At 43.2% G+C, this 16,768-nt stretch overlaps 2 protein-coding genes across 2 annotated transcripts; one reads left to right on the forward strand and one right to left on the reverse strand.

The window, feature by feature from the left end:
• Window positions 1-20: 20 nt before the first annotated feature.
• On the forward strand, window positions 21-7,267 carry ttc4 (tetratricopeptide repeat domain 4). Its single transcript, XM_058073149.2, has 10 exons — window positions 21-238; window positions 592-709; window positions 1,162-1,323; window positions 1,416-1,493; window positions 1,660-1,784; window positions 3,480-3,566; window positions 3,656-3,897; window positions 6,196-6,280; window positions 6,494-6,576; window positions 7,045-7,267. Exons 1-10 carry the CDS (start codon window positions 134-136, stop codon window positions 7,142-7,144), a joined length of 1,185 nt encoding a protein of 394 aa, XP_057929132.2. The 5' UTR covers window positions 21-133; the 3' UTR covers window positions 7,145-7,267.
• LOC131129512 (cornifelin-like) lies at window positions 7,224-9,321 on the reverse strand. The gene is made up of 4 exons (XM_078789965.1): window positions 9,236-9,321; window positions 8,280-8,360; window positions 7,999-8,186; window positions 7,224-7,924 (listed from the first exon to the last, which is right to left on the reverse strand). The coding sequence occupies exons 1-4, from the start codon at window positions 9,297-9,299 to the stop codon at window positions 7,733-7,735; spliced, it is 525 nt and encodes a 174-aa protein (XP_078646091.1). The 5' UTR covers window positions 9,300-9,321; the 3' UTR covers window positions 7,224-7,732.
• Window positions 9,322-16,768: the final 7,447 nt, after the last annotated feature.

Consider the following 16,768-nt stretch of genomic DNA (forward strand, 5'->3'; position numbering starts at 1 on the left):
GACTCTCATTACCGTGTTTCCACACGGACCATTCTCCACGACGTAGCAGGATCACAACGTGCAGTCATTTTTTTCCCATGCTAGTGAAAAGCTAACGTGTCTTATATATTTAACAATATATCTTGACAGTATCATGGCGTCCACAGCTACACAGAACGACTCCGACGATGACGACTTCGCCGAAGCATTCAAGCGCTATAAATACAAAAATGCCTTCAATGAAGACAAATGGGAAGAGGTTGGAACGGAGAATTAATTTGACTATTTATTAAATGCGTGTTTCTATTTGTTTACATGTAGATGTGGTTAGCCAGTAAGCAAAACCGGTGTTTTTCTTAAATATGAGTTGTATTGTAATTATATTTCAGTCATTTGCAACTATGTACGTAAATGTACATTGACAAGACCTCAGCAAGTAAAGTGTAAACATTTGTGAGCATGATGTATTTTTTTACCACCTAAACACAAAACCAGCGTGACATTTTTTTTTAGATTTGTTGTTCTATTATTGCTCTATACGGTATATCCACAATATACATTGATATCCATCATTATGGGTTAAATCTGTTCCTCTGCTGTGGTCTCATGCAGGAGTTTGACAAAATACCCATGTTCATGAAAACGGCCCCAGAAGAGATTGACCCCCAAGAATATCCAGACCTTGCATGTATGCAGGCTATCATCCATGATGAAAATCGGAGCCCCAAAGGTATGTGTGCCACAGTTGTCTGGATCTGGACTGTAAAATGGTGTAATGGTAATAATTTTATTTCATTTGAACATGCATCAGATTACAATTGAATGCATCCCATAATCAGTTCACAGTTCCACATGTCCAAAAGGAGTAGGAAGAAGCAAAGCTTATTAAATCCTACCCCTCCATCTGGTACTTTTACAATCAGTAACTGTTACATTTGTTCACTTCCTGCTTACCATAATAATAATAAGTTTCATTTTTTTTTTTTAAATAATGTACCGAAGTATGAGGTGATATGACATAATGGGTACCATAGTAATTGTCAATATAGTGATATATATAGCACATCATGACTGGTTCAAGACTCTTCATCCTTGTATTTAGCAAACATCTACTGCTAGTGTTGTTCATTTGTCAAATGTTTAAAAAAAAAGATGCTAATTATCTGCATTGTTGTTTTCCAGAAAAAGCACAGAGTTTAAAGAATGAGGGTAATGAATTTTTCAAAGAAAAGAAGTACACAAAGGCTATCGTGGCATACACGGAGGCTTTAAAGAAGAATTGTGGTGACCAAGAGCTGGATACGGTTCTTCTCACCAACCGAGCAGCGGCACACTTTCATATCGGTAACGTTTTTTTTTTTTTTTTTTTTTAAACACCAAAGTGAAAATCTGTATCATTCAAAATGACTGCAAAAAATAACAATCATTTAATACAGGCAACATGCGCTCTGCACTGAATGATGCTACAGCTGCAAAGAAGATTAAGCCAGAGCATCTTAAAGCTTTGATCCGAGGTATGTTGTCATACATTAAAAGGGTAGGTGCATTACAGAGAACTTGTGCCTGAAATACGCCCACAAATTTCACTTCAATTCACATACTGTATCATGGGAAATCCCTTGGTGGCGTATGTTTAATTTCTATTATATTTTACCTACAGTTGTGATGATTTGTGTGCAGGTGCTCAGTGTTGCATCGAGTTGCGTAACTTTGTGGCAGCCATTCAGTGGTGTGAAGAAGGTCTTCAAGCTCATCCTACAGACAAGAAGTTACAGGAGCTGAGAGCTGCAGCAGACAAACACAAGGTAACGTCACTCGCAAATGCAAATAATCTTATATTCATTGCCGGCCTTAAAGTTATCGTTTGCTGTGGATTTTTGTCAGGTGGACAGTGTCCATAGCAGCTGTGAAGAAAAATGCAAACTCAATATGTCAAACGTAACTCATTGGATTTTAGTCATTACAACACTCAAATGTCAGAAATGAACCCGACAGTACATTCGTCCCTTCACAAAGTAGGATTCAGTATTAATGAATGGAATATTTCCATACTTATATCATAGAAAACCTGTTCTAAATACAGTTATAAACATTATAAACAGGAAGTAACACTCAGTAAAGTCACTTTTGCATTTGTACTACCCAATATAGTAGATATGAGAGAAAATAAGACATATTAGACATAATTAAAATAACATAAACTCACACATTCCTTTTTTTTTTCTGGACAGCATACTGTCTGCAGTGGCTATTTTCTCATGTACATTGTAATTATATTAGATTAGATTAGATTCAACTTTATTGTTATTGCTCATGTCACTGGTACAAGGCAACAAAATGCAGTTAGCATCCAACCAGAAGTGCAATTTTATAAGTACCTTAGTAGTAAGTAAATGTAGAAAAAAACAATGGACAGATCTATGTAAAAAAAAAAACTATGACAGGCTATGACTATGATACAGTGAGGATATGTACAGGGATATAAATGACTATAATATAGCTATTGTAGATTATACAGATTATAAACAGTATGGATGTGACAATATATAATAACAGTAATATATACAGTATTGCAATGAAGTGACGAATATGGCTATTGCAGATTATATAAATGGCTTCATACTTAGTATAGAAGACATAAATAAGACATATATAAGACTAAATAAGCCATTTAAGATGTACATAAATACCTGTTTGTGTGTGTGTGTGTGTCACAGTAAATGTCTTCCCTAGCAAAGCTTACATGCGGGCAGACAGATGTGTAGAGGACAGGAGTTGACATCAGAGGTTCAGGGTTGACTTTTAGCTTTGTCGTGGGTTATTGCCCCAAGTGGTTAGCGCGCAGGTCACACAGCGAGGAGACCCGAGTTCGATTCCACCCTTGGCCGGGTACTCCGGTTTCCTCCCACATTCCAAAAACTTGCTAGGTTAATTGGCGACTCCAAATAGGTATGAATGTGAGTGTGAATGGTTGTTTGTCTATATGTGCCCTGTGATTGGCTGGCGACCAGTCCAGCGTGTACCCTGCCTCTCACCCGAAGACAGCTGGGATAGGCTCCAGCACGCCCCGCGACCCCTGTGAGGATAAGCGGTAGAAAATGAAAGAATGTTATTGTGTCTGTTGTGAAGTGATTTCAACTTAAGACCTTTTCTGGTGATCACATCTGGCCCTTGACACACCCAACATGACACCTAGTGGCTAATGTAGACTACTACATTCACAACTACAGTATGATGCTTCTTCTGCCTTGTATTTGTAATTTTGTCAATTTTTATGCTGGAAAATAACAACTGATTCCAAACCAGATTATTGTAATTTGTCACCATGCATAACTAACCCAAAGAAGCAATCCTTGTTACATGCACATGATATATAGAGTGATATTTGAGGCCACTAACATATTTCATATTTCAAAATATGTTTTTTTTCTTTAAATCTTGCCATTGTTATGAATTGTTCTTTTAACCATAGATTTTGTCATGCTTTTTGTGTGTCACAGAGAGCAGCAGAAAGAGACGCCAGAAAGGCCAAAGCCAAAGAAAAGAAGTTGAATACTGAGAAAGAAGCTCTTATGGCTGCTATAAAGGTAATAGAAATAAACATTACCCCTTTGTGAAATGAGTCATCCTCCCATGACAAGCAGGACTGACGTGTTACATTCATGCTCTGTTGCAGGAGCGAGGCATCAAACTCCTCCAGTCTGTGAAACCCTGTCAGTCTAATTCAGACAGCCAGGATGAAGACGAGGGAACTTCGGACGCCATGGACAACCTGAGCATGAACGGCCTCAGCTCACAGGAAGCCACGGGGGCTCAAGTCTTCCTGGACGAGCAGGGCTCCCTGCACTGGCCTGTGCTGTTCTTGTATCCTGAACATCAGCAGAGTGATTTCATCTCTGCTTTCTGTGAAAGCAGCAGGTAAACCTATCACCCTTTGCTCACTTATAAGGTATACAGTAAAGTCTCGTTATATCGATATCGGTTAAAACGAATTACTACTTATTACGATACTATTTTCATTTCCCGGCAAATTTCTAGTCTTTTATGATATAATTAGCTCCGTTAGTACGATACACGGTTATTATGATAATCCGGTTACTACGATGCCCTTTTCATCTCCCGCCAGCCAATTTGGTCTGCTTATATCGATACAAAAGCAGCTTAAATCAATCTTTGCTTAAGGATTTCAATACCAAAAAAAGAACACGGCGAACGGCTGCTTCCAGTCAACTTTATTTTTCACACTTCCACCACCAGAGTGCAGCACACACAGCGGAAAACACCCGTCCCTCGCGCCTACCCCTCCGGGTGGCAACACCTTCCCTATCGATAGTTCCGGGGTGAATTATGTCCCGGTAACCGGTAATCACTACAGCGTAAGTTTATTTTTATTTACTGTAGTACAAAATTTATTGTAGTACAAAAGCATGCTAGATACGCAGTCCATGAACTCAAGGAGAAAATTACATGCCATATCAAAGATCCGCCCACTTTTAATGCAGTTCGGCGCAGGATCGGATATATGGATAGTCCGGTTATATCTGTATTTTTTCCGACTCCCGAGAATATTGATATAACAAGACTTTACTGTAGTTGAGCACGTTCTGTTTTGATGGCTGTTCATGTTTAGAATAGACAAAATTGAAATAGTCAGTGTCACAATTGTGTAACATTTTTCATACAAAAAAAATACAGAAAACGCATTCAAAGACTCTGTGAGGCTTTTGTTGCAGCTTTGCATTATGTCATTCATTCATTAATTTTCTACCGCTTTTTCCTCACGAGGGTCGCGGGGGTGCTGGAGCCTAATCGTTAAGCCAAATCGTTCTTTACCTCTCACTGCTGATAGCTGATCTTCATCTGACAAGTTATGTAACGACTGCAGTGACTGGCTTTTTATTGAGGAAAGCAAATATCCTGTAGTTGTGGAATGAATAAAGAATAATTATATAAATATGAAGAAAATGGGCTGCACTTTGGACAAGTGGTTAGCGCGCAGGCCTCACAGCTAGGAGACCCAAGTTCAATTCCACCCTCGGCCATCTCTTTGTGCAGTTTGCATGTTCTTCCCGTTCTTGGTCTTGTCCGGGTACTCCGGTTTCCTCCCACATTCCAAAAACATGCTATGTTAATTGGTGAGTGTGAATGGTTGTTTGTCTATATGTGACCTGAGAAAATAGAAGAAAATAGAGTGTAACAGTATTAACTGTTTTTATTACATTCATTCATTTTCTACTGCTTATTGTCACGAGGGTCGTGGGGGGTGCTGGAACCTATCCCAGCTGTCTTTGGGGCGAGAGGCGGGGTACACCCTGGACTGGTCGCCAGCCAACCACAGGGCACATATAGACAAACAACCATTCACACTCACATTCATACCTATGGACAATTTGGAGTCGCCAATTAACCTAGCATGTTTTTGGAATGTGGGAGGAAACCGGAGTACCCGGAGAAAACCCACGCATGCACGGGGAGAACATGCAAACTCCACACAGAGATGGCCGAGGGCGGTATTGAACCCTGGTCTCCTAGCTGTGAGGTCTGCTTGCTAACCACTTGACCGCCGTGCCGCCCGTGTAACATTTTGTCATCCTTAATATTTAATAGAAGTGTATCCAGAAGTTTGTCTATATGTGCCCTGTGATTGGCTGGCTGGCGACCAGTCCAGGGTGTACCCCGCCTCTCGCCCAAAGACAGCTGGGATAGGCTCCAGCACCCCCCGCGACCCTTGTGAGGAAAAGCAGTAGAAAATGAATGAATGAAGTGTACCCAGAAGTTAACCTTTAGCAGATGTGTGCGGTTGTCATGGCAATATAGACTAAAACATATGGGTAAACCTTTACTTTATGCTTGTGGGATATATTTTCATTCAAAATGTAGTCGGGCATAATATAGCAAGGTTTGAGGTACTCAATGAAGCGTCTAAACTTGACATTCCTCACCTCCAAAAGGAATTGGATCTTTTCTGTTGTCGTTTGTGACATTTTGCTGAGTTTCCTGTATGATGCTGTTTCAAATGCGCAAATGAGCTTGGTCGTATTAAATTTTCCTGATTCTGAGCCGTCACGGGAAACTTGTGCATGACAAGTTTTTTGCATTTTGATCTCTGCTCCTTGTTACTTTAAGACGTTGGCACAAAGAAAAAGTCTGGAATCGACTGCTAGTATCGGAGGTGTTAGATGCAGGCTGATATCATCCATTTTGTTTCCTATTTAGTTTTTGTCACCACTTTGCCGTCATGTTTGGAGAAGAACTTCCACCTTGGGATATTGACAGAAAATATCACCCGCAAAATTTGCAGGTTTGTGTACTCAGACTCTTATCACATTGATTCATTACCCTAACATGGAAGTCTGCAAGCACATTCAACTGTATAATTTTCATCTCTTTGTTTTTCTTCTACATGATTGAATGCATTATTGGTCACTTTTGCTGTTTTGTAGTACTCGTAAGTAGTACTGATGCTAGTCGTCAAAACCATTGCAATTTAACTGAACCACCCTTCACTCGCTAGGTGTTCTTTGAGGATGAGGAGAGGGAGGTGCTCTACAGAGTTGACCCAGAAATATCGCTTTTGAGTGTGTCACAACACAAAAGGTAATCATGTCCAAAATGTAGTGTTCTGTAAGTATTCAGATATTTTTTAGCTGTTTTTTTTCCAATTAACCACAATTATTGGTTGCGCTAATGAATCGTGTACAACTCCTTGTACTTGTATTTTACTACGCATATTAAACAAAGTCTATGTTAATGCTTTGTATTTATTATATATGTAAATCATATCTAAAAACAAAGTCCAACAGTGTAATTTGTCACTGGCAAGTATTTCCGAACTGTACTCGAACTGACCAAATCCAACAATTGTAATCCACAATTGTTGACATGGTCATCTGAACGGGTATTCAAGCCTCGGATGATTTGACAACATTACAAAAATTTCTTGGTTTTGCCTCAGAAAAAAACATTTTCAAGTCATCCTACATGTTTTGTATGGGATTGAGATCAGATGATCGGACTGGCTAATTTACTTGACACTCTCGGTGATACACTTTCCTTTTGTTGCAGGTTTTTTGTCAAAGCGGGTACACCCAGCTTCATCGTTTTGGTGAATGGCTCATCATTCTGGACGCAATATTTAACAGGAAGGAAAATACGGACATTGTGAAACTACCCACTTTCATTTTTTTTTTTTTTTTTTTATATCGGAAAATGTCCTCCAGAGATTGCCAGTGTGACAGAAAACGGCAGATTCTAAATGCAGTTTATTTAAACAATTACATATATGCAACATCTAATCACAGTTAGTTACACCAACAATTCATGAATTGCACAGAATCAAGTCATAAGTATTTGCTGTAAAAGCTCGCCTCTAAAAGAAGGCAATAAATACAACCCGAGTACTGTCTGTACTACAAAACATGCATGTCAACTGAGTAATACTCCATTGTCATTGTTTTTATGCCGAGAAACTTCACCCATCTTTTAAAATACTTCCTATAATCAGCTCTGATAAATACATATGCTTTGTGTAATTCTGAATTTCCCATCACCAATTCCAATACAAATATATATAAAAAAAAACTACCTTGCCACTTATCGCAGTGTTCAGTTGGATCATAATCATGATTATAATTACTTACTGTAAGTGACGACAAAAATGGGATTAATGTGTGGAAATAAAACGTGGCTTGAATGAACTCAGTCTAAATCCTGACTAACCTCAAACACATTGAAGCCGTACATTTGTAGTGTTTTACTGTTGAGCAACAAAAACCGTTGGTTGTGGCTGCATTATCATCATAGGAGCAGGCTGGTTGACGACAGTTTGGTTCACAACATTCACCACAGTCGATGTTTTGTTTTGGTCTTTCAGCTCACGGTGCATCTGACACCAGCTGCACCACATACAGAAACAGGAAACCAGAATGTCCTTGCAGATGGACCCCTGGACCAAAACGTATGCGTTAAAGTTGTTAATGCATTCTTTTACAACATGGCTGTAGCGCTGTGCGTCAATACCTTGATACGGTATGTTCTGCGAATGGATGTCCTCATGGACAAGACGGCAGGGGGGACAAACAGAGGAATCCCAAAAGTTGTGAACAGAGCAGGGCTGCAGATGTCACACAGGGGTAGACATCGGTTCTCTCCATGTCTCCCTGCAACCGTGCAAGCCAGGCAGGGGCAGCACCAGAAACCATAGCAGCCTGAACAACACATGAAGGTCTATTATTATTATTATTATTATTATTATTATTATTATTGAGAAACCGATTCAATGGCTTGATTGTCCATCTTACAAGTGCTTGCATTTTCAAAGCAATCGCAGAGACCACTGTGCCATTCTGTGAGAGGTTGAAAGGCCATCTCTGGTTGGACAACTAAAACGGAAAACAAAACGTGAGTAAAAATTGTTTTCTTCACAATGAAAATACAGTATGACCAAAATATCATCACACAGCAACTTAACACACGACAGAGGAGCTGCTGGGAGTGATGCCTGAGTAGTAGCTCCCCTATGTATAACTGATAGCCCATAGAGTGCAGCTACTAGTAGTGGAGGATAACACATAATTATGTTAACCCTTAGCCAAATTTAACCAAACCAAGTGCCGCAAGGCATGCTGGGAGTGATGCCTGAGTAGTAGCTCCCCTATGTATAACTAAAACGGAAAACAAAACGTGAGTAAAAATTGTGAAAATACATTATGACCAAAATATCAAATATCAGAACTAACTAAAACACATAAATAATTGGGATGTCTAATGTCTTCATGTCTAATACTGCCTGTTCTTTATGCGCTATAACAGGAGGCCCACAAGTCATATTCAGTCGATCATGTTTCAACCAACTAACTACAAACAGTAGGTCATCACTCAACACAACACATCAAGAAATAACGCTACAATCATCACGCAGCAACTTAACACACAACAGACTGATAGCCCATAGAGTGCAGCTACTAGTAGTGGAAGATAACACATAATTATATTAACCCTTAGCCAAATTTAACCAAACAAGTGCCACAAGGCATGCTGGGAGTGATGCCTGAGTAGTAGCTCCCCTATGTGTGCGAGTCACCCGTTGTGCACGACAATAGTTAATGTATTTATCTCAATGTGTGTACTTACAAATAACATGTAATACCCATCATGATTTATTGTGTCAATTCAAAACCAATTGTTAAGCAATGTTTGTTCAAAGTAAATCATATAAAAACTCATAGTAAATGAATCTATAATTGTATAATCTTACCAGATAGAGGTGGATGTGCTCTCGTTGATAGTGAAACTGAAATGAGCTTTAGTGAGTACAACATGGTGGACTACTTTGATTTTTTAAAAATGCTGCCAAACCTGAATCCATGTGTGAATGAAAGCAAGGAACGGACAAATAGAAAGAGTACCTGGTGGATTAAACTACAGATATTTGGGAAGATAAACTAATAAATCATTCCAAATCTTATTTCAGTAGGAACATTTTTGTGACCGACAATAACTCGTGCCAAATGTTTACCATTTAGCAATGCTGGCGGTATCAGGAATTACATAACAAAATACGTATATAATCAATTAGTGTCAAACAACATGATTGTTTTGAGATGCATGTCCATATGAATTATGCACAAAGCCTATAAACACATGAACGCTTGTACGTATAGTTATTAGCAGTTTCACTCAAACTAAAAAAATGAAAATTATGCAGAGAGTGTTAAAGTATGTAACAGGATCAACTAGGTGTTGATAAAATACTTCACTTAACAGATTACATTGTCATCACCCTGGTAGTCAACACCTTAAAACACAACAAATGTGTTGTATCAGTGCATGACCCGTAAATGACACCAATCTTTATTCTCGTCTTTTTTCTTCATAGGTGGACTGGGTATGGACAAGATACCCTATATGGGCGCACAGGAACATCCATGACCCATCTTCGGTCTTCCTGTACTCGTAGTAGCGACGCAATCCCAAAGCAGAATGTTTCTACATCAAAGACACGTCAGGTCAGTTGCTAGTTTGTGTTTTATCTCATGGTGACCGTATGTTGATTACCGAAAACCAGGACACTTGGCCTGGCAATGAGATGCGGTACTCAAAATTCATTCAGAGATACCTTCAGATATTTAAAGTATAATTTCTCTGTATGAATAGAACAGGGTTATATCATATTACAAATTATCCATACTATCTCCAAAGACACACATTTCAAAGGAAGAACACTCAAAAGCAGGAACGTGAGGTGAAACACAACATAATCAATATTTTCAGTGGGAAAATTTGCTGCCTAAAGTCTGAAGTACTTGACGATTTGAACCCCAGCAAGTGTCAGAGGATGAAAACCGTGCATAGTTTTTGTTTTTTCTTTGCTTTTTTGCTGATTTCCTAACAACACTAACTAACTGACTAACAAACCTGAGGATTATTAGGTTATAGGTTATCTAAAAACAAACAGGAAGGACATCACATGAAAACAATATATCAATCACCATTGTTTAACGTTATTTGATGTTTTTATTATATTTTATAGTACTTGGGGCGGCAGGTCCGAAGCAGGAAGAGATAGTGAAGTAAAGGAATGGGGGGGTTGTGGGATCAAGGCGGAGACAGCAACAAATATGCCTACAAATATAGCATTAATAAAGATAGTAGTAACAAGATAATAATAGTACCAGTTTATAGGTGTTTATGTTAATCTATGTTTATATAGCCATACAACACAATATTCTGTGTGCCTTGAAAGAACAGTCCAAATCATGTAAAATAGCCGGTACTGATTCAAAAGGGGTTTGACACCACTGCTATAAGGTTTTTTTTTTTTATTTGTGTATCGTCACACTGACAAATTCAGTGGCAAGCAGGAAGTTCTCTGTTATTTTGTCTAATCGGGTTTTGTTTCTTAAGGTGTGTTCAATCACAATTAGTAAACCACACAGTGAAGTACTTTTAGGCTCTACTTCCTTGAGACTTTATGAGGTGGCATTATGGAAGCAATATTTCTATTGCCTCTAATTTTATATTATGTCGAGGGTTCAGGGTTGAATTTTAGCTTTGTGTGGCTTGTTTTCATTTATTTATTTATTCTGTTAATGTGATTGTGTCGGCTGCACGGCGACAAAGTGGTTAGCGCGCAGGCCTCACAGCTAGGAGACCTAAGTTCAATTCCACCCTCGGCCATCTCTGTGTGGATTTTGCATGTTCTCCCCGTGCATGCGTGGGTTTTCTCCAGGTTTCCTCCCACATTCCAAAAACATGCTAGGTTAATTAGCGACTCCAAATTGTCCATAGGTATGAATGTGAGTGTGAATGGTTGTTTGTCTATATGTGCCGTGTGATTGGCTGGCGACCAGTCCAGGGTGTACCCCGCCTCTCGTCCGAAGACAGCTGGGATAGGCTCCAGCACCCCCGCGACCCTCGTGAGGAAAAAGCGGTAGAAAATGAATGAATGAATTATTAAGTAGGGCGGCACGGCGGTCTAGTGGTTAGCGCGTAGACCTCACAGCTAGGAGACCATTGTTCAATTCCCACCCTCGGCCATCTCTGCATTGCATGTTCTTCCCGTGCACGCGTGGGTTTTCTCCGGGTTTCCTCCCACATTCCAAAAACATGCTAGGTTAATTGGCGACTCCAAATTGTCCATAGGTATGAATGTGAGTGTGAATGGTTGTTTGTCTATATGTGCCCTGTGATTGGCTGGCGACCAGTCCAGGGAGTGAATGAATGAATGAATGAATTATTGAAGTATTTGTAACCCCTTAGAAAGAAAGTAGCACATGTGCATTGTCTACTTGTACTGGAGCTGGTGCGGAACATAATAAGCAGGTGGGCTTGTCTGCTCCGTCATCATCTGAGGAGGTTGTTGGACGACTGGGAATGTTTGGGGTACATTCAAGACAGGCGTCGTTTTGTTTCGCTCTTTCAGCTCACGGTGCATCTGACACCAGCTGCACCACATACAGAAACAGGAAACGGCAATGTCCTTACAGAGGGACCCCTGGGGGGGGGGAGTATTCAGTCAAGTTGTCAAGTCATTATTTTAGAACATGGCTGTTAGCACTGTGCATCATACCTTGATACCGTATGTTCTGCGAATGGATGTTCTCAGGGACAATGCTGCAGGGGGCACGAAAAAAGGGATCCCCAAAGCTGTGCACAGAGCAGGGCTGAAGATGTCACACAGGGGTAGACATCGGTTCTCTCCATGTTTCCCTGCAACCGTGCAAGCCAGGCAGGGGCAGCACCAGAAACCAAAGCAGCCTGAACAACACATGATCTATGATTATTATCAGTGGGAAACTGGTCCATGGACTTGATTGACCGCGTTATTATATCTTACAAGTATTTGCACTGTAAAAGCAATCACAGAGACCATTTTCCCAGTCTACGAGAGGTTGGGAGGCCATCTTTGCCTGAATAACTTGAGCGAGACAAAAAAAAACACACATTCCAAAACACATCTTACAGCAAATATTAAAAATTAGTTACTGTAAATTACTGAAAACATATTTACAGTAACCAGCACAAGTATTATTCATGTCTTAAATGGCTTATTTACTCTTATTATGCCTAATATCTTGGGTAGTACAAGGGTAAAGGTGAATATAGGGGTGTTATTCCATGTCTGTAGGGCTCTAATGTTAAAAACAATGGTCATCAACAGGTTTTTATGCTCTAACTTTGAAAATATTGCACATATTCATGTGTCTGGAACCAGTTAACCGCGTTAAACTACAGGTTACGATACTATGAGCACTTATAGTTCAGCTTTTTGATGTCAGTTTGTCAAAAAGATGACTGCTCTTGACTGCATGTTTGCAGTTGAAAGTCATATTATTTTCGTAGAATCTTACCTTATGTCGGGTAGATGTGGTCTTTTCACTGGCACAACAGAAATAAGCGATGGAAGGCGTGTCATTCTAAATACAGTATGTTGGATAACTAAGTTAATAACATGCTGTCAAACCTGAATCCTTGAACAATTAAAAGAACAAATACACATACTCTGGGGATTCAACTTTAGGTAACTATAAATATAAGCGATAATGACCATTTTCCTTTTTTTGACCATTGGCACAATATGAAAATTAAATGAATGTATTATTATCAGATATATACTAGGAATTGTTTTTTTGTCACCTATAACACAATAGGTGTTTTTCAACCACTATTATGTGAGAATTCGTCAGATGTGCCGTAAGGAATCATCCAATATCACTCTAAAAAACTTTTATTAATCGTTTTCTGCGAATATTATGTTATTGTCGAGTGTCCGTGGTGTAAACACGGAAATAGAAAGACGTAGAAAGCTCACACCCGGACACACGGTGTCGCCGCCGCGCAGTGCTTCAGTGCACACGTCGCCATCTTGTGTAGCACAACTTTGCAGCTAAGCGTACGCAGTGTATAGGCATATATAGGTAGTTTACAGCCGCGCAGTACGGCATTTTAATGCCTTATCGAGTCCAGAATTTCAGAAACCATCAGTAAAAACGCCGAAAGTCGTAAACGAACAAGGTAGTGCTACACAAGATGGCGGACTTGCGGCGACAAACACGACCGGCTCATGAGTTTTCTACGTAATGTAGTTCTGTGGGTGGAAAGATATTGTAGCGACCCTGATGTTTGCATGTTACGTTGTGCTCTTGGGTGTCCGACTGTTCTGGGGGACCGTGAATGCACCAGGGGTGGGGGCGTGTCTGGTGGTGAGAGAGTGTGTTGTGTTGCTGGCGGGAGTTGCAACGGCGGTGACGGCCGACAGTAGCCATTATTCTTGTTGCCAATAAAGAGCTTGTCAGTGACAACAGTTGTGTGATTTCCTTAGCGTCAGCAACGACGCTACATTGGTGTCAGAAGTAAAGACAAACCCGGGCGGCGTGATGGCTCGGCGGGCCGACGGCGGCGGCCGCCTGAAAGTTAAGGAGGAGGAGGTGGATGCTGTTGGCGGCATGTGGCGAGGCGAGCCGGTGCTCGACAGTGTCGCGGAGCACGCTGCTCACCTTCGCCGGGCAGCCAGACGGCTCGCGTCGGAGGCCGGCTTCGGATCGCTGAGAGACGAGAGGTACGCTGAAACAGAGAGTGAAGACGATCGCGGCGCCCATGGCGGCAACATGGCTGCCGGCGTACGAGGCGTGAGCAAAGATGGCGGCGCCCACGGCAGCCAGCAGCATGTGAAGACGCCGAAATACAACGGAAGGGCAGATTGGGAAGCATTCCACGCCCAATTTGAACTGTTGGCAAGGGCTGTTGGCTGGTCAGATGATAATAAAGCTCTACAGCTTGCCCTGTGCCTTACTGAGGAAGCTTTGTCATGTTTACTCTTGCTGAGCCCAGCGGAAAGACATGACTATGGGGCCTTGGTGGGTGCCCTACGGCGGCGTTTTGGACAATGCAGCCAGCCTAGCGTTCTGCGCTCTGAGCTGTCTAACAGGCAAAGGCAGGTTGGGGAACCGCTCCGTGTGCTGGCTAATGACATTGAAACCCTGACGAGACGTGCGTATGCACACATGCCCACTGATGTGCAAAGCGAGCTAGCCAGAGACCAGTTCATCCGGGCCATTACCCCCAGGGAGCTGCGCATACAGACACAGTTGGCACACCCCCTTACCCTGCAGGAGGCGCTGGAGCTGGCGGTGGAAAGAGAGGTCGTAGGAGGCGTCGCACACGGCGATCATGGGGGTGGCAACCCTGTGGTGAGGACCGTGGTGCAGGATGGCCCAGACAAAGAGAAGCCAGTGTGGGTGGACGAGCTGACCAAGCTTATCCGTGCGACAGCACTGCAATCACCGCAACGCAGTTCCCGTTCTCGCCGTGGGCCTCCAGGGTGTTGGGTGTGTGGCCGCCTTGGACATATCAGCGTGCATTGTCCCAAAAAGACTGACATCCAGGGAAACGCCCCGGGGTCTGTGTGATGGGAACAACACAGACCCCTGCACCTGTGTCCCAGAGTGCCTGGCTTCCCAAAGACGGAGCCCGGCTGCACAGACGGGGGAGCATGGCTCCACTCCCCCCCGAAGCAGATGACAGCATTGAGTCGGCAAGGGTGGTAGGGTGGACCCATGTGGGGAATTTTTGCCATGTCCCCATCACCCTGGCAAGGGGCCCATGCGTAGCCCTTGTCGACACCGGATCCACGGCAACTTTGATGAGACCCGATGTGGTTCCACCTGGGACGCAGTTGGAGCCCACCGCTGTGAAGCTGAGAACGGTGACCGGCGAGCTTGCCCCTATGCTTGGAAGGGGAGTGGTAGCCGTTCAGGTGGGGGGACTGGAGGTGAACTTTTGGGTGTGGGTGGCAGCAGTGCAAGACCCCTGCATATTGGGACTGGATTTCTTGCGGGCAGCCGGGTGTGTGTTGGACCTGGGCAGGAACACCATGACCTTCCCAGGGGGTCCCACAGTTGATATGGTGCACCCCACACAGGCTCCGAGACCACCCCCCCCAACTTCTAGGGCAGTCGAGGCCTGTCGGGGGCAAGACCCTCCAAGTGTAAACTCCCCCACATCCCCACAGCCTGCTCACGTCGACACGCTGCCCCCTGACCCGAACCTGCAAAATTCAGCAGCCGGAATGGACAGAATTACCGCAGTAAGAGAGGTGTGGGAACGCAACCGGGATAACTTGGATCCCGTACAGCAGGGGGAGCTGTGGCAGCTGCTGGTTGAGTTCAAGGACATCTTCGCGCTGACGGAGGAGGACGTGGGCCTGACGAACATGGTGCAGCACGACATCAATACCGGGGACGCAAGACCTATCAAAGCGCGTCCTCGCCGCCTCCCACTAGCTCACCGGGCAGAGGCAGACAGCGCCATCGACGAGATGCTGAAAGCGGGCATTATTGAGCCATCTGACAGCCCTTGGGCCTCAGGGGTCGTGATGGTAAACAAGAAGAAGTCGACCAAAAAGAGGTTTTGTGTGGACTACAGACCATTAAACAAGGTGACAAAAAAAGACTCGTACCCCCTGCCCCGCATTGACGAGTCCCTAGACACAGTGTCTGGTTCATCATGGTTTTCCTCATTGGACCTACGCAGCGGTTACTGGCAGGTACCCCTGAGCACTGAGGCCAAGCCAAAGACTGCTTTCTGTACCGGCAGAGGTTTGTGGCAGTTCAGAGTCCTCTGCTTCGGCCTTTGCAACGCACCAGCTACATTTGAACGCCTCATGGAAAAGGTGCTGGCGGATGTCCCCCGAGAAGAATGTGTGGTCTACCTGGACGACATTCTGGTCCATGGGAACACCTTCCGAGCGGCCTTGGGATCCCTGCGGCGGGTGCTGCAGAGATTGTCAGCGGCTGGTTTGAAGCTCCACCCCGACAAGTGCTGCTTCCTGAGGAGGGAGCTAGAGTTTCTCGGACACAGGATCGGGGGAGAAGGCATCAGCACGCTGCAGGACAAAGTCCAGGTAGTGAGGGAATGGCCAACCCCCACCAATTTACGAGAATTGAAGGGCTTCCTGGGACTTGCGTCCTATTATAGGAGATTTGTGCGAGGCTTCTCGTGCATTGCCGCACCCCTTTTCCACCTCCAGCGTAAAGACTCAGATTTTTCCTGGACACTCGAGTGCGAACAGGCCTTCAACTCTTTGAAGGGGGCCTTGACTGAATCTCCTGTCCTCGTTCCCCCAGACCCCAACCGGCCGTTCATCCTGGACACAGACGCCAGTGACGTTGGGATGGGGGCGGTGTTGAGCCAGGTTGGGGGGGAGGGAGAGAAAGTGGTGGCTTATTTCAGTAAGACTTTCAACAAGGCAGAGCGACGCTACTGTGTCACACGGAGAGAACTTTTAGCC

The sequence above is a fragment of the Doryrhamphus excisus genome, linkage group LG4, assembly GCF_037039965.1.
Source record: "Doryrhamphus excisus strain RoL-2023G ecotype Guam linkage group LG4, RoL_Dexc_Guam_v1.1, whole genome shotgun sequence".
NCBI classification, from domain to species: Eukaryota; Metazoa; Chordata; class Actinopteri; order Syngnathiformes; family Syngnathidae; genus Doryrhamphus; species Doryrhamphus excisus.

What these genes read in the sequence shown, in the direction of transcription:
- ttc4 (XM_058073149.2), top strand. Translation starts at nt 134, where the DNA reads ATGGCGTCCACAGCTACACAGAACGACTCCGACGATGACGACTTCGCC. An exon ending in CTCTTATGGCTGCTATAAAG is followed by an intron (nt 3,567 to 3,655) that starts GTAATAGAAATA and finishes GCTCTGTTGCAG; the next exon opens with GAGCGAGGCATCAAACTCCT. An exon ending in GCTTTCTGTGAAAGCAGCAG is followed by an intron (nt 3,898 to 6,195) that starts GTAAACCTATCA and finishes TTTCCTATTTAG; the next exon opens with TTTTTGTCACCACTTTGCCG.
- LOC131129512 (XM_078789965.1), bottom strand. Translation starts at nt 9,299, where the DNA reads ATGTTGTACTCACTAAAGCTCATTTCAGTTTCACTATCAACGAGAGCA. An exon ending in AGCACATCCACCTCTATCTG is followed by an intron (nt 8,361 to 9,235) that starts GTAAGATTATAC and finishes TTTCCGTTTTAG; the next exon opens with TTGTCCAACCAGAGATGGCC. An exon ending in GCAGAACATACCGTATCAAG is followed by an intron (nt 7,925 to 7,998) that starts GTATTGACGCAC and finishes GTTTTGGTCCAG; the next exon opens with GGGTCCATCTGCAAGGACAT.